Source organism: Pyrus communis, chromosome 3, assembly GCF_041283825.1.
Source record: "Pyrus communis isolate YQ-2024b chromosome 3, ASM4128382v1, whole genome shotgun sequence".
NCBI classification, from domain to species: Eukaryota; Viridiplantae; Streptophyta; class Magnoliopsida; order Rosales; family Rosaceae; genus Pyrus; species Pyrus communis.
In genome coordinates this window covers 21,541,798-21,565,234 of record NC_142567.1, presented here as the reverse complement: position 1 = coordinate 21,565,234, position 23,437 = coordinate 21,541,798, and the positions used below count along the sequence as shown (strand labels likewise).

Here is a 23,437-nt window from a genome sequence, read left to right as displayed (position 1 = left end):
GCACAACAATAGGGGTGAAAGGTGAGTTGTAAATGACGTTTTTATTGCAGTGGTGAAAAATAATCATGTTTATGCACTGTGGTGTGAATTCGATTTTCACCAATTACTTTTTCCCTTATAATATTAAAAAAAAAAGGTGGAAGATGATTGTAAAATTTAATTTTAACTGGTTCCAATACAAGAATTTTAATCAAATCCAACATTTGGTTTGAAAATGTGTGTTTAAAACGTTATTCTGCTCATACGGCCTTTTGTTATAAGTTTAAAAATTCATCTGCTTCTCGTAAACTCGCCGATTGGGGGTGTTTTCTGAAGAACTTCAAGTGCTTTTAATTCTTTTCGCCCAATATTGCTTGAAAATACTATCGTCATTCTAAAAGCAGTTCCGAATAAATAGTAATTAGATTTCTGTGATGTTTGATGGCCTGCCTATGTCAAATACGGGATTGGGCAGCCCAGTAGCAGTATTTGGGTTCAGTCAAAACTCAAAGTTGACAAAGTCATAGGTTAAAAGTTGACAATAACAATTTGGATTTAAAATGGGGAAGGCTAGATATCACTGAAGCTGGTTTGTCGAATTTCCCTGAGGGGTTAAATTGATGAGGCTACATTTGGGTTTAGGACTTGCTAAGCCGAAAAGTATAGGGGTGAATGGTGCGCTTTTGAGTCTCTGATTCTCCGAGGACGTAGGAGTGGCCCTGAGAGTGTATCGGGAAAGACCCGATGACCGGTTTTCTGCGGGAGAGACGAGATGGAGCATGAAACATCTGAGATTTGGGAAATCTCAAGTGATTTCCAAAGCCTCCCACTACTCTGTATGTCAGCGGATAAGCTAGAGTTTTGAGTTCAAACTCCAGGTATGTCAACAACGAGAAAAACGAGCGCGAGAAATCATTTTGGTTTTAGACATCAAAGTTGACACAATATTTGTACCAGGGATGCTAGGAGTGCTCCATACTAGCAGAGAATGAACTTATGCATTGCAACAGCTGCAAACGTTGATCACTTTAATTAAAAACTAGACTCAAGTCAATCATTCTGAGTAAATATTACAACACTGCCGAAGAATTGATCTCTGAAGAAATCCTTTCTTTGGTGTGAGCAGGCCGTGGGATCAAATCTTGAAGGTGCGCACAGTATAATCCTTCAACTGAAAAATCTTCAATTTCCCAAGGAGTCACTCCTTTTTGTTCTTCATTAAATGAAGGAAGACGAACAGGAAAATACCAGTTACAGCAAGTTGTAGTCGTTGCTGACTCCATGAACTTCTATGAATATCTTAACAACACTAGACAGTAAAAAGCAGTCGCATGAAGTAATGGCAGACCACAGTTCAGCGTCACAATTCAATTCGAGTTGGAATCACTTTCTCTCCAGCCTTCCAAACTTGTAGCCTGATTAAATGGCTGAAGGTCCGAAGGCCAGGGTTTAGGGTTTAGGGTAATGGCAGACCACATCGCAACAATAAGCATACAGTGGGTCATTTCTTTTGCAAATCATACTTGTTTGTCCATATATTACCGAGTGAAATGGCAGCTGCTAAACGAGATCACCCAGAAGGTAGTAGTCTTAAGAACTCTTCTTTCTCAGAGCTATCACAGGCAGACTTACGAGTAGAAGGCACGTAATATTGTGATGGCCTCAACTCTATACAATTCCAATTCTTCATCTATTCTCCTTTCCTTGTGCACCTATATCGACAAACAGCAATTTCGGACACAGTAGTTCTACCACAGATTCTGCCCTTCCAAAAATGGAATGTGCCTCACAAAAATTTACAATGAACAGACATCAAAATTATGATCCAGATCAAGCATGTAATCCTTCTCCATCATCCCTCACTAAGCTTCAGAGCTTCATTCTCCAGATTGCCCGCCCCTGCGGCATCTAATCTCTTGTATGAGCACAACAGCTGCAAACATTGATCTCTTCATACATCACAAATTAGTGAAGCTCCCTATTTTAAGGTGTTGCACCTGTGTAATTAATCATTTTTCAACAGCCTCTTTTGGTTCCTCAGCCTGATCAGGTTGATTCGACTTAAGTGATCCATTTACCTTTTTTTTCCACGCAGATGAATCAGCATTCAAAACTATTTGCTCCATCAACAGTTGCAACTCAAGAGCTTCATCAATCATCTTTTTGTTGTGAAGTCCATCAATCAAGCTATTCAATATAACACTGTCCAATTCAAACCCCTTGCTCTGCATCTCAAGCACATACTTCATTGCCAGCCCAGTCTCTCCAGCCTTGCAAAGGCCCCTTATTAGAGCCCAGTACGTATCAGCGTTCGGGACTACACTTCTCTCATCCATTGTACAAAATGAAGAAATCGCACCATCCACAGACCCCAACCTACAATAGCCACTTATTATCAAATTGTACAAATGAGTGTTCACTTTCAATCCTTTATCATGCATCTCCCCAACCAGCCTCTCAGCTTCTTCTACCTTCCCTGCGCTTGTGAACCCATCAATCAAGAACTGATACGTCTTGATATCGAGCGCCACTCCTTCCTTCTCCATCAAAAGCAAAACCCTATCCAACTCTACAAAGTTCCATCTCTTAGCACAAGCATCCACCATTGTATTGAATGTAATGATATTGGGTTTAGTCCCTCTCCTCACCATCTCCTCCACCAACTCTCTACTCCTTCTAATCTCCCCACTCCTACACAACCCATCCACCACAACCGTCAAAGAATAAACCGAAACCTCAGTGCCCGATTCGCGCAGCCGATACAAGAAACCCAAACCCTTTTGCACCTCATCACATCTAATAAGAGTAACCAAATGCACAGTACAAGTTCTCTCATCAATCCGGATCCCATTACTCCTCATGTGATCAAAAGTCTCCAAAACCCGGTCCCAATTTTCGCAATCCGAATACACTTTAAGCATGCACTTGAACAATTTGGCTCTAACTCTAGGTTCAAGCCAGCAAATTTCAACAGCAGAAGCAATTACATGAAAAGGGTACCGGGTATTTTCATCAACGGAGACATATCTGAGGATTTCCTCGGCATCGTCGAACTTTCTTGTCTGGAGAAGCCTGCAGAGGATGGTCAAGTGGGCATGGAGGTCGATCTTGAAGGAGATTAAAGACTGGTTTTTGAGGAGGAAGTTGAAGAAAAGCAAACATTTGGAGGTTCTGAATTTGGGGTCGGAGAGAATGAAGCGGAGGGAGTTGGGGTTGAGGTTGGAGAGGAGGGTGATGGTGGTGGTGTTGAGAGGTTTTGGGGGTGTGGAGATGAGTTCTGTGAATTCTTGATAGGGTCTGGCGGGCGTTCTTTTCACAGTATTGAGGGTTCTGAGGACGTTTTGGAGCGACATTTTTTTTCGATCCGGAAGTTGGAAGTCAGTCACAACTCACAACTCCGTTTAGCCTTTTGGTTTTGGGCTATTTTGGAAAGTGATTTCCAGTATCATGTTTTGTTTCTTGTACGCATCTTTTAAATTCTAGCCATTGAATTAAATAAGTTAAACGAAAATAACAAATTTCTTTACATAAGAGTATGTGAGAAGGAGATGTGTTTATCATTTTTCTTTTGCAATTGGTTATATATTAAAATTGGTTTTCTCTAACATACATCAATAGTGCAGATTTAAGTTACACATAGGAACAAGAGTTGTTATACACACATTTATATTACACATGATAACAAGAGTTGTTAGATTGATTGTTCTAACGGATCTAATAGCTTTTGTTCTCATGTGTAACTTAAACCTGCACTTTTGAAGTGTATTAGAGAAAACTCAACATTTTGGATACAAAACAACGATTTAGGAGAATCTTAGCTGCAAGATGAGTTCTTTTATGTCCATGAGGTGCAAATGTGGATTATACATTAGTTTATAAACATGCCTACTACTCACCACTTCATTAATTTATGAAGGACTAAGCGGTCAAACAACACAAAAGCATAATTTGATACGATTTCATAAGTTCATAACCTTATAGTGTAGTGTGAGGAAATTTAACGAAAAGCTTCTGGTACTGTTTATTTTAACGAAAAACCATATTTTTATACTAAAAAGTCAATTCTGATACTATTCATTTTATCATTTATTTTATCATTATTGTTAAAACTCAAAGTTTTTAAGTATTTTTCATTAGTTTTCCTAAATTAAAACTCTGTGACCCATTTTAAAAATTAAAAGCTAACTTAGAGGGAGTGAATATAGTTTGTCCAAGGAAAAAAAAAGAAATTTTGAGAAGAAAAAAGAAAACAATTTTACACATTATTTTTCTTCTCTAACATATAGCTTTATTTTTTGCCTTTAGATTGAACAAATTTAGAAAGAGCCGAAGGGACAAATAAGTAAAAATTGCGAAGAGGAAAAAGTGGTGGGCATAAATCATTTACCCAAAAAAAATAAAAATAAAATGTAGCACTAGGTTCATTGGATGCGTATGGGAGCACTCTTGGAGCATCATCATTAAAACGATGGAAAACTAAGATAGTAAAAACCAGATTTACATCTCAATAAAATGTGAATGTGGATTCTACTTCAATGAACGAGACGTAAATTTAAATCTCATTCATTTTTCTCTCTATAAAAGCATCTCCAATAAAAAATGCAAATTGTCTTGAATTTCAGTGGACTGAAAATTTGAGACGTAAATGATCCAACTCGCTTAAAGTTGTAAAAACAAAATCTTATATATACATTTTTTTCATCTCCATCTGCATTTAAGAAACAATGGTGGAGTACCATGCAAACAAATAAGTACAACTACGAACTGGGTTGTCCTGTTTCTCGTTGCCTCTCCTCTTGCTGCTTGGGTTTAGGTTAGTTTTATTGGGTTCATTTGTGTTTACGTTTGCTATCCTTTACATTTTTATGCTTGTTTTCTTTTAGAAAATTAATAAAAAAAATATGCTTCAAAACGTTAAATCTTAATCAAAAGCATGGCTAATATCAAACCGGTCATATATATAGTTGGATAGTAGTTTACATGGAGAAATGCATGAACTTCAAAGTAGAGTTACCAGGTTGCCGCACACAATTCATATACTAGACTAGATAAAGCCGACATGTTTGTAAGGGTTTCTCCCGAGTTACCTAGGAAAAAAAAATGGAGTGATTAATGGCGGATCTGTCCACGCGTCTGTATCATTGTTATTGAAGGAACACCATGTTCATGAACTCATCATGTATATAGATATGGCCAAGTGGTGATGAGAGGTGCATGCCCTCTCTAACTACATCGGGCCTCTAGATACAAAGAAGTGGAAAATGAGAATAGAGAAAGAATAAGAGTGAGAGTCGACTGTGCAAGTGAAGGTTATTACGCCTACTTGCTCGTTTGCTACTTATGATGTTCTAGAATTTTCATGGAGGTACAGTTTGAGTACAACTATCACACGAGGGTAAGTTATTTGACAAAAATTCTAAGAAGAGAACCAAGTAATTGGTAGGTAGGGAGGGGAAAGTGGTGTATGCTCGTGCTGCATCTTGGACCACAACTATGGTGGTTTTTTTGTTCGTTAAGTTTTTGCTTTTCTGCATTTAAGTTGAAGGTTAAAATAGGATTAAAATGCAGGCGTTCTTTCATTTATTATTTACATGTTTTGTTGTTCACCTTAGTTTTTGTTTCCTCCTAAATCGTAAAGCATATTTTCTTTATTTTTTTTTTTTTCTTCTTATCTGGGTGAAAGGAAGCTGAACATTTGGAACACAAATTCACTGTCATGGGCAAAAATATAATTGGGTTTTGTTGTCCAAGGAGATCTCATGCGTGCGACCCAAAATCGTCCTTCACCAGCATGTCTGCCAAATTAACACCCACCCGGTGGCATCAGTTGGACCACCATGTACGACCATGGAGACCACTACTGCCTGCGTTTGGGCCCTTTCCTCCCTGAAATACGTACTGTAAATCCGTAAAATTTGATTTTAATCTCATACAGAAAAAATACACACACGTGTGCGCGCACACACACACGTGCGCGCACACACACATACATATAACTAATATTGTAATTGTAAGATCAATCAACTTATAAACTAAATTTCTAATAGAAATGAATTATAATATCAGAGTTTCAAGCATAATATATATGTACTAACTTAGAGAGTGCAGTCAAATTAAGATTTATAAGAAGAAAGGAAAAAAAAATAAAAAATTAAGATTCATAAGGATTTTGAATGACTTAAGAATTATAAGGTAGTCAATCAAGATTTTAAAAAATATATATTTTTTTTAAATTAATGTAAATTTATATGTAAACTAGAATTTTAATAGATATTTAGCAAGTGCATGCAAATCTAGATATATTTCAGAAGCTTACAGATTTTATGGAATTTCGTTAAGTTGCGAGATTTGAGGATAAACAGTATACATACCAAGGACACTAAACAATTTCACCCTTTCCCAAAGATTTTATTGGATTCCCCCGCAAATGAATTCATGAACTCTGTTGTTCACACTCGTGTCCTTCATAACTTTCCCTTAGGATCCCAGAATCATTCGACCTACCTAATTAAAGCACCATATGTGTAAGACATGACTGCATTCCACTGTTATGGGGCTCCTTATCATTATCTTCAGCCCCATTTTTTTTATCAAACGTATTTTAATCCTCACGTATTTTAATCACACTCACCAGGGACCAAATTTTCATTTGTCTGCTGTCAACAAAATAAACCGATATTCCATTTTTTTTTCTTCTCATTTACGGGAGAGAAAGAGAGATGGAGAGGTGGATTCTGGGCAGGTGATGGTGTAACAAGAGCATAGGAGGGAGGGGATATGGTGGTTATTGGGTAGGGAGGATGGGGAAGGGACACAGTTTTTCTTTTATGTCTTATTATTTCCAAAATCAAATTATTGAGATAAATGACTAGAAAATCTTCCAAAATCCATCAAAATTTATGAATAAAATTCTCTAAAAATTCATCAAGTTCCACAAATGAAATCAATCACAATCCTCAAAAGTGCATTTGGATTCTAAAAATCCTATCAAATCTACCGCTTAGAAAGTCTTTTAAAATCCTTCTACATGCTAATTTGATTACCTTTCATACGAACCTTGCATCATCTCTCAAAGTTTTTTTATTCAGTTGTTGTTTAAATCTTGTATCATCTCTCTAGTTCTCATAGAAAATAAAGAGATCGAATAAAGATAAAATACACCAAACATGTCCAAAATTTATTAGTTTTACTATCGACTTAAAATAGAGAAATAAATAACATCGAGAACTAAAACAAAAATGTTTTTATTTTTATTTTTATTTTTTGTGACCATAAATGCAGTATACCAACATAGAATGTATGAGAAAAGAGCCCTTTCAAATCGCTTCTAAAGATAATCACGATCTCAAAGAAAATTGCCTATCAGTCCCTATATTCGCTAGCAGCCTAGCAAAGATAAAGGTTAGATAATAATTTTCCAGAAGATAAAAATTAATCGAAGACGAGATTTTTGCCCAAATTTTTTTTGAACACAGTAGATATACATGACATTGCCTCTTTTAACACCATTCTAGTTTTGTGATCTCATGCATATATCTTTTAAAGATGTTACTTCTTGACTTCAAATATAGTACATCTTCCACAACAGGTTATATAAATATTCTTTTGTGCCTACGAAACTCATCATGTGATGAGTGTTGAAAACACAAATAAGTGTTGTAGAAAGGTGACACAACATATTTCTCCAGACAACAATAGATATATATATATATATATATATATATATAACTTAATTGTTTAGAGCATCTACATACACACATTTGAGAGTTTTTTTATTTTTTTTACCCAAGCATCTATAAATATAACTTAATTGTTTTAGAATGACTAAAACCCATGTAGTGAAAGCACTTTTGGGTTCTAAAAACACTTGAAGTGCATATTAGATCGTGCTTCTTGCAAGAAGCACTTTAAATGATTTTTCAAGATTTACTTGCATTTTTACTAAAAACTGTTAACTGCAAGCACCTTCATTAAAATTGTTAACCATTATTTTCAAGGACTTCCAAACACACTTCTAGTCAAGCAGAGAATAAAGCACGTATATGGGATATAGTACATGCATGATTCATAGCTGAAGTATAAATAAGAAGTATAGAGGTCAGGAGACACACTCGGACAATTAGAACGATATAGAACACAATAGTAAGCTATAAAGATCCCAAGATAAAGGGTAAGAAGTTCGAAATGAAATCATGATCACACAGGATAAACCATAAATTATCAACTATATATAGAAGACGATGCTAAAGTACATCAGCTCCATGCTTTTTTTTTTTTTAAATAAATAAATTGTGTAATGGACAATTAAAATCACAAATAAAAGAAAGAGCAGTGACCGGAGTTGTGTCAACAATTGGAATGCGTATGATTATTAATTAATTATGACTCATTATCTTAAGCAAAATTTAACAACAACGCCTAGATTCAAGTCTTAATTAAACACCGAAAGTAATGATAATATAGGTTCATGAGCAGAATAAGTGAATGAAGGTGGGGTAAATATATATGTAATTGTAAGAAAGAATGTGTTGAAATCTATGTAAAGTATGCGTTTTGTACGAAATGGAAGAAAGAGAGAAAATAGTTGAAAGAAAGTGCATTAAAATTCTAGATTTGTTATACATGCAAGTTCTCAAAATAAGCCAGAGTGATCAGGTAGTCATAGTTCATACTTTATTATCTAATTCATATACACACTACATATTTAGCTATAAGATTGCTTTGGTTAATTTAAGTATATTTCCATTCCGAAATTTTACGATTTGATGATCTGCCTAAGTACTTTTAAAGATCTTGGCATTAAGGGAAGATCAACTCCTATCTTAACAGTGAGAATTGGAAATCAGTGGTCCTAGCATTGTAGTTCACTATGTTATAACTGGAAATCTTGAGTTTGGACCACTCTAATTTATTCAATGCATGTTTGGAGATCGATATATATCAACATGTATGCATGATTAACCAGAAAGATGTACCTGATGACAGAGGTGGTTCATAAGGTTTTCCTCATTATCAAAACATAAAAAATATAAAATTCATAGATATAGGTACGGAAGATATTTGCATATGACTGAAGATATATCTTCATGTTACGATGGTACTTATTGCGTAGCCTAATTGAGACCCAATAAAATGTGAAAGTATCATGGATAGTGATAGAGGCACACAGATCTCCATGATCTTGAAATGACTGAAGCATCGGATGTTACTATTACTGAAGAAGTGAGAAAATAGTTGGAGTACTGAATATTATGTCTTTGAGAGGAGTGATGAATGAGACGGGAGTGAGGTTACATCTCAAGGGTCCCAAGTTGGAAGACGACTTACTCTTTGGTTGGTCCTCAAACAATTGTAAAGGCAAAGACAAAAATGGCTGTGAGAAAGTGACAATGTGTGACCATTTCCCATCAAGATTTTGCATATCGAAGTTCCCAAACCGATTCCAATTTTCAATGATCTACTGATTTCACAGCTAGAGATCGAACCACTTGAAATATTTTTCTAAAAACAATTAATTCTTTGAATCAAATAGCATCAACCCACCACCCAAAACAGGTGGGGAAAAAAACCATACACAGAGACGATCTAAAACTTCTTTCACACATATCTATTTCTCAGCAATAGAAAGACAGGAAAAAACCAAGCTTGTTATTTGTTCACGATTCAAAAGTAATAAATTTTAAGATGAGGATACAATTTGAAGATTTCCATTGTATTCTAAACTTTTAAAATTTAAAATTTTATTTGGTAACAACTTTGACTACGGTTTTCATGTTTGATAACAGGCATCTTTACATTGAAGAGACCTTAACTCAACTTTGAAATCTAACAATATTAATTGCTTTTGTATTTTCAAGGGGGGAGAGATTTATACACTACTCTTTTCACATATTGCACTCCCCTATATTTTTCTAACCACTGAATTAAATAAATAAAAGAAGAATTAAGAGACGAAATTAAGCAACAAAGTGTAAAATTAAGGAAAATCAAGATCAAAACAAAGTGTGGAAATCACTTCCCTTTCAAAATAATGAATAACGAGTTCTAGTGATGGACTCTTTTTTTTGCATTTTTAAGATTGTTGTTTTTTAGCAACCATTCTACCAAACAACAACTTTGTTATTGGAATGTATTCCCTATTTTTGGAAACTATTAGAAATCAGCTTTTGGATTCTATTCCGAACGGCCAAGTATTCGGACAATCCATGGGTAGATCTGAAAACCAACGCAACAAAATAGGAAAAATAAAAATAAATAAATGGTTTGAAAATATTTACCTTTTCAAAATGCTTTAAAGGCTTTGCAGCATCGTCAAGGCTGATCAACACTCTCCTTTCACATCCCAGTACCATAGACAAAGTCCCATCTCTCTCTGCATAAACAGACTTTGCTCAGGTAACCCTTGTACCCGAATCAAGCTTTTATCAGAAGAATAATCACAGATCTAAAAATTTAAGCAGAGCCAAGTTAATGAGGCCATAAATAACACCTACAAATACTACTGATAATATATATATATATATATATATATATATATATATATGAGCTCCATTAACAAAAATAAAGAAATTCCTAAAACTAGGGAAGCAAAATAATTTTTTTAGAAATACCCTTACCTGAAACAGTAGACAGAAAGCATACCAAATCATTGAAGTGAGAAAAGTGAAACTGACTGTGGAGTTCTCCTCTCTTTTGTATAGTGGTTTATTGCCGATGCAGCATCATCAAGATTCTCACCTTCAAAGAACTTTATCAGTTAATTGCATGTGTGAATCTTGATGATGCCACACCCGCAAACAACGACTGTCAATCTATACATTTCCTCCATGCATTTGAGTCAAATACTGTAAATTCTAACAAGAAAATGACACCCAGAATATTATATTTAGAAAGAAAAAAATTGAGGATATTCAAAGAAGAAAATAGTGAAGGAATAGAACCAAGTCCTCGAGCAATATGCTGCACTGCTGCAAGTGGCTAAAACGTAAAGAGGGGTACCCAAGAAGAATCTAACCCATGAACAAAACAAAACCCTATTCTTCTTTTAAGGTACTATTTAATAAAAACAAAGGGTACAGATGCAAAATTTTGTGGAGAATTCATATGTTTTGATACGCAGCTTAGGTTTCTACAAAGGATCGATCGATTCCCACAAAAGCACAATTTAAAAAATTTGTTTGTTTTATAAAAAGCAAAATCCATTTCAGATGCCATAGACATGGTTATATTCAGAAGAAAATCCAGTTGGTATCCAGTGTAAAGCAGAAAATAAGGTTGAAAAGGAGGGAAAAATTAGAACAAATTAACATTACGATTAGAGAGAAAACGAGCAGAATACTAAATTTGTGAAAAAGCAGAGAAAAAAAACCAGAAAAAAGAGCGTTTATATACTTGAGATCTAACACCATAGCGAAGGCCCTATGCGTTTGGCCCCTTGTGTGTGCGCGTGAGAAGTATCAGAGTTAGGAAGCTCTGAAACACGGATGGTAAAGCGAAAGTAGGGTTTATATAAGGAACATTGGTGAGCCTAGACTCTATTGGTTCTCCAAGTTTTTACAATCTTTGCATTTTGATTGGTAGATGCTGAGTGTACAGTACTGCGCCAATGTGGCCGCAGTTACACATCGTCGTCTTCATTAAAAACCCTAACTTTGATTTGGGTGTTGGGAGGATGAGGGCATCCTCTTCTTGTTGTTATGGATTCATGCACCCACACTCATTATGATTCTTTAAATCATTGCCAATTTTTTTGGTTGGTTACATTGAAGGGCTTCGAAGGCAATCACTTGTGTTAAATAAAATCATGTTAATTGAAGGAAGTTGAGGTTACAATCTAAAATTGATTCTTGGCAACATCTTTCTCGACGAAAGTTGATATATACCGACAAAATTTGACCTTTTATGGTGAAAGTTTTTGCGGGCATTGTCGTTTGGAAGGCCATTTTTTTAGTAGTGTTGGCAATGTAAGAAGTAACTTAGGGAAGCAAGGATCAGGCATGGAATAATTTTGATTTTTAAGTTTCCTGCATTTATTAAAATATGGTTATGAGAACAATCATTTCACTCTAACTTTTCCATTTGTTTACTTACACAAATGAAGTCGAAAAAGTGTGAGCTTCCCATTGAAATCCTTAATCAGAGAAAGAGGAGGAGGGGAGTGCTGATCAAATTCTCTTTGCTTAGTTCCCATATCTCTACGTTGTGTTTTCCATTTCTATTAAGTAAAAATGCCCTTACTTCCTTATAAGTTTATGAAAGGTTTCTTAATAGTCTAATGTAACGTGAGACATTTTTTTACATTGTCACGCATCCCCTCATGTGACACAACTTTTCGAGCCTAACTTACGTGGATAATTTTGAACTTTAAGCACATGGGCCATTGAGCCTTATACATAGCGAACCTGCTCTATAACCAATGAAATTGAGATTTCATACAAAACCAGAAGTATGTGAATCTTAAAGTCTCATACCATGATAATAGTGTATACTGCTATCTTGTATAGGGTTTAGGGTTTAGGGTTTAGATACCTTCCATCACATGGCCTTTCTACTGCATGCATTATGTGTAATGCTAGAAAGATCATTTATTCAAACTATATTTTGTAAACTATATGACGTGATTAAATTATTTGTTGATTAACGTACTTATTTTACATTGATAATGCATCTCATAATTTACAATTTGGTCTAAAAAATTAATCTATCATTCTACCTAGCATTACGCATACATTGTATACTTTTAGTATAATGAATGAGAGCATCTGTTTAATTTAACTAATTTGATCAGAAAAACAAAAGAAAATTGTGCAACACAACAAAACAGAAAACCGAAACACCGTTTCAAATGCCTGAAAAAGAGAAGGAAAACAATAAATCCCGTGTAAAGTGACAAATTTTGTCCCCCATCAGGTCTCCCCACCTGAAGGCCTCGTGGCCGCGGCCGTGTCCGTACATTCTGATGTGGCTGCTACAGGTTTTGCCTTTCTTTTATTCTTTTCACGTCATCAAACTAAGAATAAAAAAGCTGTTTGCAAAAGCAGCTAATTGGTATCGCATTTAAATAGTCAATTATCCACCTTTTGAGAAAAAAACAATAACATTATGTTAGATGTCATCTACTATTTATATCGAGTAATGCTAAAAAGATTAAATTTACAGATTAAATTTTAAAAATTAAAAAATATAGATGTCGATAATTGGTTCATTACTTAAGGGTTGATAAATGTGCTTATTTCTATTGATAACACATCATTTATTTTGCAAATTTAATCTCTCTAACATTACTATTCATATTTGTTTTTCCTTCTTCTTTTGGGCAATGACCATCCAAACTGATAGTTTTGGGTAGGCATGTACGCCAAACTGATAACTTATAAACGGAGCTTGGGTAAAATGCTTCAAGTTCATGTTAAGAACTTACTGCTAATACGATAGCCGAAGTTCTTCCTATTTGTGCCAAAATATAGCCATCAATAATATCATTAAGATTTTCGTTAAAAATTTACGTGTTTTCGTTAAAAAGTCACATACGAGTAATGTGACTGTTAGGAATATAATGAAAGAATGTGATGTATTGGATTGTCGACACTTGTCACAATAGGAGATTAGTTATATATATATTTATTTTTTTTAATATTTTTATTTTTAAGAATGTGTAAACATGAAAAGTAGATTTGTATTGATGAATTTGTAGGTTACAATCTCTGTTTACGATTTTCTTTTGATTCAGTCTTCAAATTTGATGTAGATGCATGATTGTTGATCCAAGGGTCGCGATGACTTGATTTCGGACGAACGGTTGAACGATTGCTTCAAGTTTTGAGCTTGAAAACAACGCATGGATGATCTTCACCTCAAGAATGTGGCAAATGTGGTGTTTGATGCGGGATTTCGTCGCTTCAAGGGTCTTGGTGACTTGATCTTGCAACGAACGTTGCTACAAGTTTATAAGCTTGCAACAAAGTCTTGAAGGAATCGGCATGAGTGCTTGTTGATTCTTCAAGGAAGTGCTTCGACTTTGGTTGAGAGAAAGCTTCGGCTTTGGTTGAATGTTCTTCGAAGAGAGCTTTGGCAGTGTATTAGTCTTCAAAGGTTTGGCAGAGGTTCTTCTGTGTAGAGATTTTTCGACCCTTATGCTTGTGGGAGGATCTTGTACTTATAAGCTTCTCACGGCTTGCCTTTGGGTGGATTTGGCCTTGATTTGTGTCTTGATTCGTCCATGAGAGAATTTAGGTATGTTTTGTGTTTAATTTCAGCCACTTTACTCCTTTGGCCAAAATTACGAGGCGTTTTTGCCTATTTTGTGAGCAATCTTCGATTCTTGCTTGTTTTATGAAGATGCCTTAACTTTCTTTCCGATTTTGAGAGCAATTTGGGCCCTTTTGCCCAATTTAAAGGAGTTTTCTCCCTTTAGCCAAATTTTGGGAATATTTTATACTTCGCTTACTTGATTTGTGCCACATGTCATTGATGACTTGTCTATTTGTGAGGAGTCATATGCCACGTGGAGCTTTGCGATGCATTCTTTGTATGCAACGAAATTTACATGTCTACAAATGCCCCACTTCAAGGCACGTTGTAGGCATGTGCTTGTCACATGTAGGAAACGTGTTTTGAAGTCCCGCAATGTGAATGTTCTAACTCAAGGGTAATCGAGACTTGGTCTTGAATTAGTTTGTTTCTTCAAGGGTCGTGGAGGCGTATTTCTTGAATTGAGACGATGAATTTTGTCAAGGGCTGTTAAGGCTTGATCTTGAATTGAAATGACATTGTTTCTTCAAGGGCTGTAAAGGCTTGATCTTGAATGAAGTTAGACCTGGCATTCGTGTTGTGTTTTTCGTGTTCATGTCGTTTTCGTGTCATACCCGATAGCTTAACGGGTCATGTCGTGTAATACCTGTTGAAGTAAACAGGTAATATGACCCGACCCGAAATCAACCCGTTAATATTTTCAGGTAATATGACCCGACCCGTTACCCTTTAAGAAAAATATATTTTAAATCAATAAAAATGAAAATGAAAAACATAATTTGACCCAAAAAAATGTAAAATATAATACTAAATTAGTATATACATACTAAATTTCGAAGTTGACCCCTTAATGAAAGTTGTAAAGCTTTTCATTATGAGTGATTACATTTTTCACACTTCTACAATAATTATTATTAATTTTATTAATTTTTCACTTAAATAAATAACATTGTTCAAGAGATTTGGAGGGTTTTAAAAATCTAAACGACCATGTAACTTTGCTAATGGAACTCAAAGCTTACATGTTATTCCATTTACAAAATCCTCAATTTTCATAGATCATCATGACATAAGATTTTGTGGTATATATCCACTTCTGTAAATATTTTAAATTGACGATCAAATTAGTTCATTGTATTCATATAGGATCAAGGAGTGTAGTTGTAAAAAATCATCAAAATTAGAGTTAAAATAACCGTTCAATCGTGATTTTTCGTTTATAATCGTCGAAACGTTTTGTCTCGTTACTTGATCTCTGAATGTTTGTTTTGTGCAATTTTTGGCATATGCGATCTCGAAGCATATATAAACAAGTTTGACGGTTGGATCATTGAAATTAGTTTCATATGATGCGTATCCCATCAAAATGATACATTAACTAACACTTAGAGTTTATTTAACTTTTATTAAGTATAACATAAGATTTTGTGGTATCCACTAGTGTAAATATTTTAAATTGAAGATCTAATTTATTCATTGTATTCATATAGGGTTAAGGAGTGTAGCTATAAAAAATCATCAAAATCGGAGTTAAAATAACCGTTAAATTCGTGATTTTTTTTTTTATAACCGTCGAAAAGTTTTGTCTCATTACTTGATCTCTAAATGTTTGTTTTTTTCAATTATTGGTGTATACGATCTCGAAGCATATATAAACAAGTTTGACGGTTGGATTGCTGAAATTAGTTTCGTAGGATGCGTATCCCATCAAAACAATAGATTCACTAAAACTTAAGAGTTTATTTATACTTTTATCAAGTATAACATAAGACTTTGTGGTATCCACTAGTGTAAATATTTTAAATTGAAGATCGAATTCATTCATGGTATTCATATAGGGTCAAGGAGTGTAGCTGTAAAAAATCATCAAAATCGGAGTTAAAATAACCGTTAAATCGTAATTTTTCGTTTATAACCGTCGAAACGTTTTGTCTCATTACTTGATCTCTAAATGTTTGTTTTTTGCAATTTTTGGCCTATGCGATCTCGAAGCATATATAAACAAGTTTGACGATTGGATCGTTGAAATTAGTTTTGTAGGATGCGTATCCCATCAAAACGATAGATTCACTAACTTTATTTATACTTTCATCAAGTATAACATAAGATTTTGTGGTATCCACTAGTGTAAATATTTTAAATTGAAGATCGAATTCATTCATTGTATTCATATAGGGTCAAGGAGTGTAGCTGTAAAAAATCATCAAAATCGGAGTTAAAATAACCGTTAAATCGTGATTTTTCGTTTATAACCATCGAAAAGTTTTGTCTCATTACTTGATCTCTGAATGTTTGTTTTTTTTCAATTTTTGGCGTATGCGATCTCAAAGCATATATAAACAAGTTTGACGGTTGGATCGTTGAAATTAGTTTCATAAGATGCGTATCCCATCAAAACAATAGATTCACTAACACTCGAGAGTTTATTTATACTTTCATCAAGTATAACATAAGATTTTGTGGTATCCACTAGTGTAAATATTTTAAATTGAAGATCAAATTCATTCATTGTATTCATATAGGGTCAAGGAGTGTAGCTGTAAAAAATCATCAAAATCAGAGTTAAAATAACTGTTAAATCGTGATTTTTCGTTTATAACTGTTGAAAAGTTTTGTCTCGTTACTTGATCTCTAAATGTTTGTATTTTGCAATTTTTGGGGTATGCGATCTCGAAGCATATATAAACAAGTTTGACGGTTGGATCGTTGAAATTAGTTTTGTAGGATACGTATCCTATCAAAATGATAGATTCACTAACACTTAAGAGTTTATTTATACTTTCATCAAGTATAACATAAGATTTTGTGGTATCCACTAGTGTAAATATTTTAAATTGAAGATCGAATTCATTCATTGTATTCATATAGGATCAAGGAGAGTAGCTGTAAAAAATCATCAAAATCGGAGTTAAAATAACCGTTAAATAGTAATTTTTCGTTTATAACCGTCAAAAAGTTTTGTTTCGTTACTTGATCTCTGAATGTTTGTTTTTTGCAATTTTTGGTGTATGCGATCTCGAAGCATATATAAACAAGTTTGACGGTTGGATCGTTGAAATTAGTTTCGTAGGATGCGTATCCCATCAAAACAATAGATTCACTAACACTCGAGAGTTTATTTATACTTTCATCAAGTATAACATAAGATTTTGTGGTATCCACTAGTGTAAATATTTTAAATTGAAGATCAAATTCATTCATTGTATTCATATAGGGTCAAGGAGTGTAGCTGTAAAAAATCATCAAAATCAGAGTTAAAATAACTGTTAAATCGTGATTTTTCGTTTATAACTGTTGAAAAGTTTTGTCTCGTTACTTGATCTCTAAATGTTTGTATTTTGCAATTTTTGGGGTATGCGATCTCGAAGCATATATAAACAAGTTTGACGGTTGGATCGTTGAAATTAGTTTTGTAGGATGCGTATCCTATCAAAATGATAGATTCACTAACACTTAAGAGTTTATTTATACTTTCATCAAGTATAACATAAGATTTTGTGGTATCCACTAGTGTAAATATTTTAAATTGAAGATCGAATTCATTCATTGTATTCATATAGGATCAAAGAGAGTAGCTGTAAAAAATCATCAAAATCGGAGTTAAAATAACCGTTAAATAGTAATTTTTCGTTTATAACCGTCAAAAAGTTTTGTTTCGTTACTTGATCTCTGAATGTTTGTTTTTTGCAATTTTTGGTGTATGCGATCTCGAAGCATATATAAACAAGTTTGACGGTTGGATCGTTGAAATTAGTTTCGTAGGATGCGTATCCCATCAAAATGATAGATTCACTAACACTTGAGAGTTTATTTATACTTTTATCAAGTATAACATAAGATTTTGTGGTGTAAATATTTTAAATTGAAGATTGAATTCATTCATTGTATTTATATAAGGTCAAGGAGTATAGCTGTAAAAAATCATCAAAATCAAAGTTAAAACAACTGTTAAATCGTGATTTTTCATTTATAACCGTCGAAAAGTTTTGTCTCGTTACTTAATCTTTGAATGTTTTTTTTTTTGCAAATTTTGGCGTATGCGATCTCGAAGCATATATAAACAAGTTTGACGGTTGGATCATTGAAATAAGTTTCATAGGATACGTATCCCATCAAAACAATACATTAACTAACACTTAGAGTTTCTTTGGGTTAAATATTAGGCGGGAAATGGATGGATATAGGCTACAAAATTTCCCAAACATTAGGCGGGAAATGGATGAAACTCTTGAAATATTAGGCGGGAAATTAATTATTATAATTTGTTTATGTGTTTGGTATTTTTAAATTACTTGATATTTTTATTTTTAATGTGTTTTATGATTTTTAATCTCAATCTTTGCCTATAATATACTATAAAAATAAATAAATAAATAAAACTTAAATTTTAAAATTTATATAGAATAATAATAGAATAATAATTAATAAACAATATATACATATTCATTATATCTATTGCATTTTATAGTAAGTTTTTTTTAGTAGTGTAAAAAATTAAAATCATCAAAATAGCATTTTTCTTATCGTGTCGAAACAGGTTACCTGCGTGTCACTCTCGTGTAAACCTGTTAAGGACCCGTTATTAACGGGTTATTATCGTGTGACCCGATAATGACCCGATTAGTTATCGTGTTGCCCGAAACTCGTTATTTTCGTGTCATTTACGTGTCGTGTTAACGGGTCATGTAAGAAATTGCCAGGTCTAAATGAAGTGATGGATTTCATCAAGGGCCGTTGAGGCTTGATCTTGAATTGAAATGAAAGTTTTCTTCAAGGGCCGTAGAGGCTTGATCTTGAAGGAAGTGATAGATTTCGTCAAGGGCCGTAGAAACTTGATCCTGAACGAAACATTTCTTCAAGGGTCGTTAAGGCTTGTTCTTGAATAGAAAGGAATTTTTTTTTTCTTCAAGGGCTGTAGAGGCTTGATCTTGAAAGAAATTTTGAAAATGGATAAATCGGCACATACTTATTGTACGTATTTGATTTTCCATAATCTTTGACAAAATGCATTTGGTGCATTTTGAATTTTTCCTTGTGGTTGTAGGAAAAATGTTTTCCTTCCTTCGATAGGAATCCCTTTCAATTTTCGTAACGAGGGGGACTTTCTTCAAAGTGTTGGAAAGCTTTTAATGATTTCCTTCAAGGTCTTGGAAAGTTTTAACGCTTGTCCTTGAGTGAGTAGGATGTGCATTTTCCTTTCCCTTTTTCTTTCCCATGGCAAAGAGGGTATTTTTCTTTCCTCTTTTGTTTTCCACAACAAGGAAGAAGTCTTTTTTTCTTCCTTGTTTTGATTTTCCACGGCAAGGAAGGAGTTTTTCTTCCTTATTTTGGTTTTCCCACGACATGGAAGCAATCTTTCTTCCTTGTTTTGATTTTTTACAGCAAGGAGGAAATATTTTTTATTCCCCTTTTGATTCCCCATGGCAAGGAGGTATCCTGCTTTCCTTTTTTTTGTTTTTTGTTTTGGGAACATGTTGTCTGACTTGCACGCCCAGTTTGAGGTTGATTTCTCTTTGAAAATTCTGAAAAGGTATAGGAAATGTAGCTTTATCCCTTATCTTTCCAGAAATATATCGCATGCCACTAGGAAAAATCGGGAAGGCTTCAACTTTGTACTTTCCTACAGCTGCGCAATCTTAACGGGAAAGCAACTGCTGCGGGAATGATTTAAAAAACTGGAATGTTTGGCTTTAGGGAAAATTATGAAATTTGGATATAATGATCCTCAGCCACTTAGCTTCCTTCTCCAATTGGCCTTGCATCAAAATCCTTCCGGAAAGTTAAATTATCATAAAAAACGTCCTACTTGCACATATTGGCTGTAACTTGCCATTTTTGCTTGGAATTTGCTTCCTTCTTTTGGTGGGAATGTGCTTCCTTGTTTTGATTTTCCTTTTGCTAGTTAGGTATGTATTTCCCTTATAGCATTAGGAAGCAATTGACCCCTATATATAGGACAATTGGGTGTGCATTTTTTTACACACACAATTGCTTGTCGTGGACTACCTTGAAGCTTTTGCCGTGGGCTTGCTGCTGTTGCCGTGCCCTTTTTGTCGCTTAGAGCTTGTTGCAGTGCGTCACTTTTACCGTGTGGGGTTGTGCAAACGACTGCAGCGAGTTTATGTTGTGTAGTGCTTTTTGGTCACAACTTTCCTCCGTGGTGACATTTTTGTGCTTCTTGCCGCTGCTTGGAGCTTGTTGCAGTGAGTCACTTTTACCGTGTGGGGTTGTGCAAAAGACTACGGCGAGTTTATGCTGTGTAGTGCCTTTTGGTCACAACTTTCCTCGGTGGTGACGTTGTTGTGCAGTGCAAGAAACTGCTTGCGTGATCATTAGGTAGCATTTTTGTTTTCTTGGTATTGTAGCGCACTTTGAAGGACCATTATGTAGCTGCCCTTTTCGCCGTGCAGTGCAAGAAACTGCTTGCGTAATTGCTGTGGGGTTGTGTAGTGCGATTACATGGCGTTTTGGTTTTCTTTGCTACTGTAACGCACTTCGAAGGACTATCTTGTAGTTGCTCTCTTCGCCGTGCAGTGCAAGAAATTGCTTGCGTAATCGTTGCGGGGTTGCGTAGTGAGATTACGTGGCGTTTTGGTTTTCTTAGCTACTGTACCATGCTTTGAAGGACCATCCTATAGCTGCCCTCTTCGCCGTGCTTTTCGAGCTTTTGTGGCTAATTTTCTTTTCGTCATTATGACTTCATCAAAGTCATCCTTCAACGCTTACGAGATTTGTCTCGCATGTCTTTTGCTTTAGTAGAGCGATTTTTCTTTCTTTGCCGCCCCACTTTTGTGCTTACGTTGCTTTGTTTATTTTGTTGCACCCATGATATTTTTCAAGTGCTTTAAGAATAATGCCATTACCATTCTAGCGAAGGAAAGCGATTCGCAAGATAAGGGAATAACGTTGAAGCTTTGTGCGTCGTTGACTTGCCCTAAGGAGCTTGTTTTTCCTGCAAAAGACAACTTGATGCACATCAAGTTGTGGTCTTCTGAAGTGTCTTGGGAAGTGACAAATTTTTGTCGATCAACTACAAAGAAGAAAGCGTGTACATTGAGGATTCTTATCTTGAATCCTTTGCACCATGCTCGTGACAATTAGCTTCTTCGCTATCGTATCCCTTGCGAAGCTGTGACTTAGAGTGGCGCGTTGTCGACTACTAGAGAAGTCGTCTTTGTTTTTTGGTCATTTTGTAATAAGGCTATGTAGGGCTGGGTTCAGTTTTTTGCCAAAATCGAAACTGAACCGAAATTTCGGTTCGGGTTTTTTTTTTTCCCTTTCAATAGCAAAAAAAATTCCTAATAAAACATTGTTGTTGATTCAGTTCAAAACGTCACAAATTATAAGGGTTAGTGAATCTTCTAGTTGTAGAAAATCACAAACAAATCATTGCAACTAGGATCTAGAATTATTTATGTGAACAAGGAGCTATCCCACAGTTCCCACTTGCATTTCCGAAATGATGCCTCGCAACAATCACTTGAATTCCATGGTTTCCTACAGCAATGGAAGCGACTATGTCTTCAAGGTCGAGTTCAATTTGCCCTTGTTATGCTAGCTTTATGATGAGCTCTTTAAGTGACACGCCCCAACCTCGATATCCCTAAATATTAGGGTAGGCACGTGCTGGTCGACACCCGAGGGTGACGAAGCCATTTAAAATATGCATACAACTAAAATATATGGTTAGAACAGATTAAACTAAAGCAGAATCGTGTTTACAGCATACAACTAAGTAAAAATAATGTGAAAGAACTACTATAGAAAGGTACGAACCAAGGAATGAGACTCACACCGAAGAGGCTCGAAGATGCCTAAATGGGAATGTCCTGACGCTGTGATCATATGCCTTGAATCTAATTCCTGAGGGGGCGTAAAAACAGAAAATGTGAGTGGACCATAAATTATAATAATACTAATAGTAAGAAAACCAGTTTATTGTAGAACATATTAACCCCCTGTTTTGAAAACACACACACACACACACACGCACACATATAATATTACATATAGGTTTTATGAAAAACCCTAGCATGCAGTGTAAAACATTTGTGAAACATCGTAAATCATATCCGTGCTGTACTCAACTAGGGGTATCATAGTTACCCGAAGGCAGTACTTGTCCATCACTCAAAGGTGAAACTGTATAACCTGTCCATCACCCGAAGGTAAAGCTGAATAACCTGTCCATCACCCACAAGTGAAATTGAATCAAATAGCATAACATCCATACTAACACTAATCGTGGCTAGTGAAGTTGTCCGACACCGTTTTCGACGGTGAAGCTAGGGGTATATAATATATCATATCTCACTCCTCCATCATCTATGTCCTATGGCCATAGACATAATACCCGTGGTGTGCGGATGTGCCGTATGATAACCCACTAAGTAAGCACCAAAAACATATCTCAAAATCCCACTCAAATCTGGAGCTCGAAAGCTCAAAGTCCAATCTTATAAATCATAGAAACTTTCTAGCTCAATTCATCAATATAAATCATAATGAATCCATATCCGTAAATCCATCATATAAATCATAATCGAAATCCATATACGCAAATCCAATAATTCATATCCGCTCGTAAAAACATAATTTTCGATAAATCATAATATTTCGTAAAGCAACTTAATTAAATCATGAATTCTATATAAACCATAATTATATAAATTCGTAAAACATAATATCAAACAAATTAAATGCATGAAATATGAAATGCATGCTAGGCTAATATTTTATAAAAATATATAAGTTATGAAGGGGTTCACTCGCAAGTTTTCCATTGCCCGAAAGCAGCTCGAACTATCGAGAATGTGATCACTTCCTGCCAATGCGCCTAAACACAATTAGGAACCTATTAGCAAAACTCTACTAAAACGTTATAATTTTGGAAAACGGTTGGCGGATTCGGATTCTGCCACCCCGACTTGCCGAAAAATCTAACAACTCCAAGAATTCCCAAATTTTACAGGAATGAAGATCTCAATGAGATGAAAAACTTTCATACCTGTGACTAAGACCAATTTTGAAAAGCCCCAATTTCACTAAAACCCTTCAGAAACCTTATAAAGGGTGTTTCTATATTCACCTCAAATCGATTTCAGTGCTCCAACCAATGATTGGGCATTATTCTTGAGCTCAAGGGGAGTTGTTTGATGGTGGGGATCGATGAGATTGCATTCAGAAATGGCGAATCGCTGCTTAGAGA

The 23,437-nt window shown here is 35.0% G+C and overlaps 1 protein-coding gene and 1 long non-coding RNA gene across 2 annotated transcripts; both read right to left on the bottom strand.

The window, feature by feature from the left end:
• Window positions 1-958: 958 nt before the first annotated feature.
• Window positions 959-3,435, bottom strand: LOC137716285 (Pentatricopeptide repeat (PPR) superfamily protein). The gene has a single exon (XM_068455719.2). It carries the CDS (start codon window positions 3,330-3,332, stop codon window positions 1,989-1,991), a length of 1,344 nt encoding a protein of 447 aa, XP_068311820.2. The 5' UTR covers window positions 3,333-3,435; the 3' UTR covers window positions 959-1,988.
• A 1,482-nt stretch (window positions 3,436-4,917) lies between these two features.
• LOC137714113 (uncharacterized) lies at window positions 4,918-11,460 on the bottom strand. The gene is made up of 3 exons (XR_011065400.2): window positions 10,596-11,460; window positions 10,257-10,380; window positions 4,918-5,865 (listed from the first exon to the last, which is right to left on the bottom strand). It is a non-coding gene; the product is annotated as an uncharacterized LOC137714113 (long non-coding RNA).
• Window positions 11,461-23,437: the final 11,977 nt, after the last annotated feature.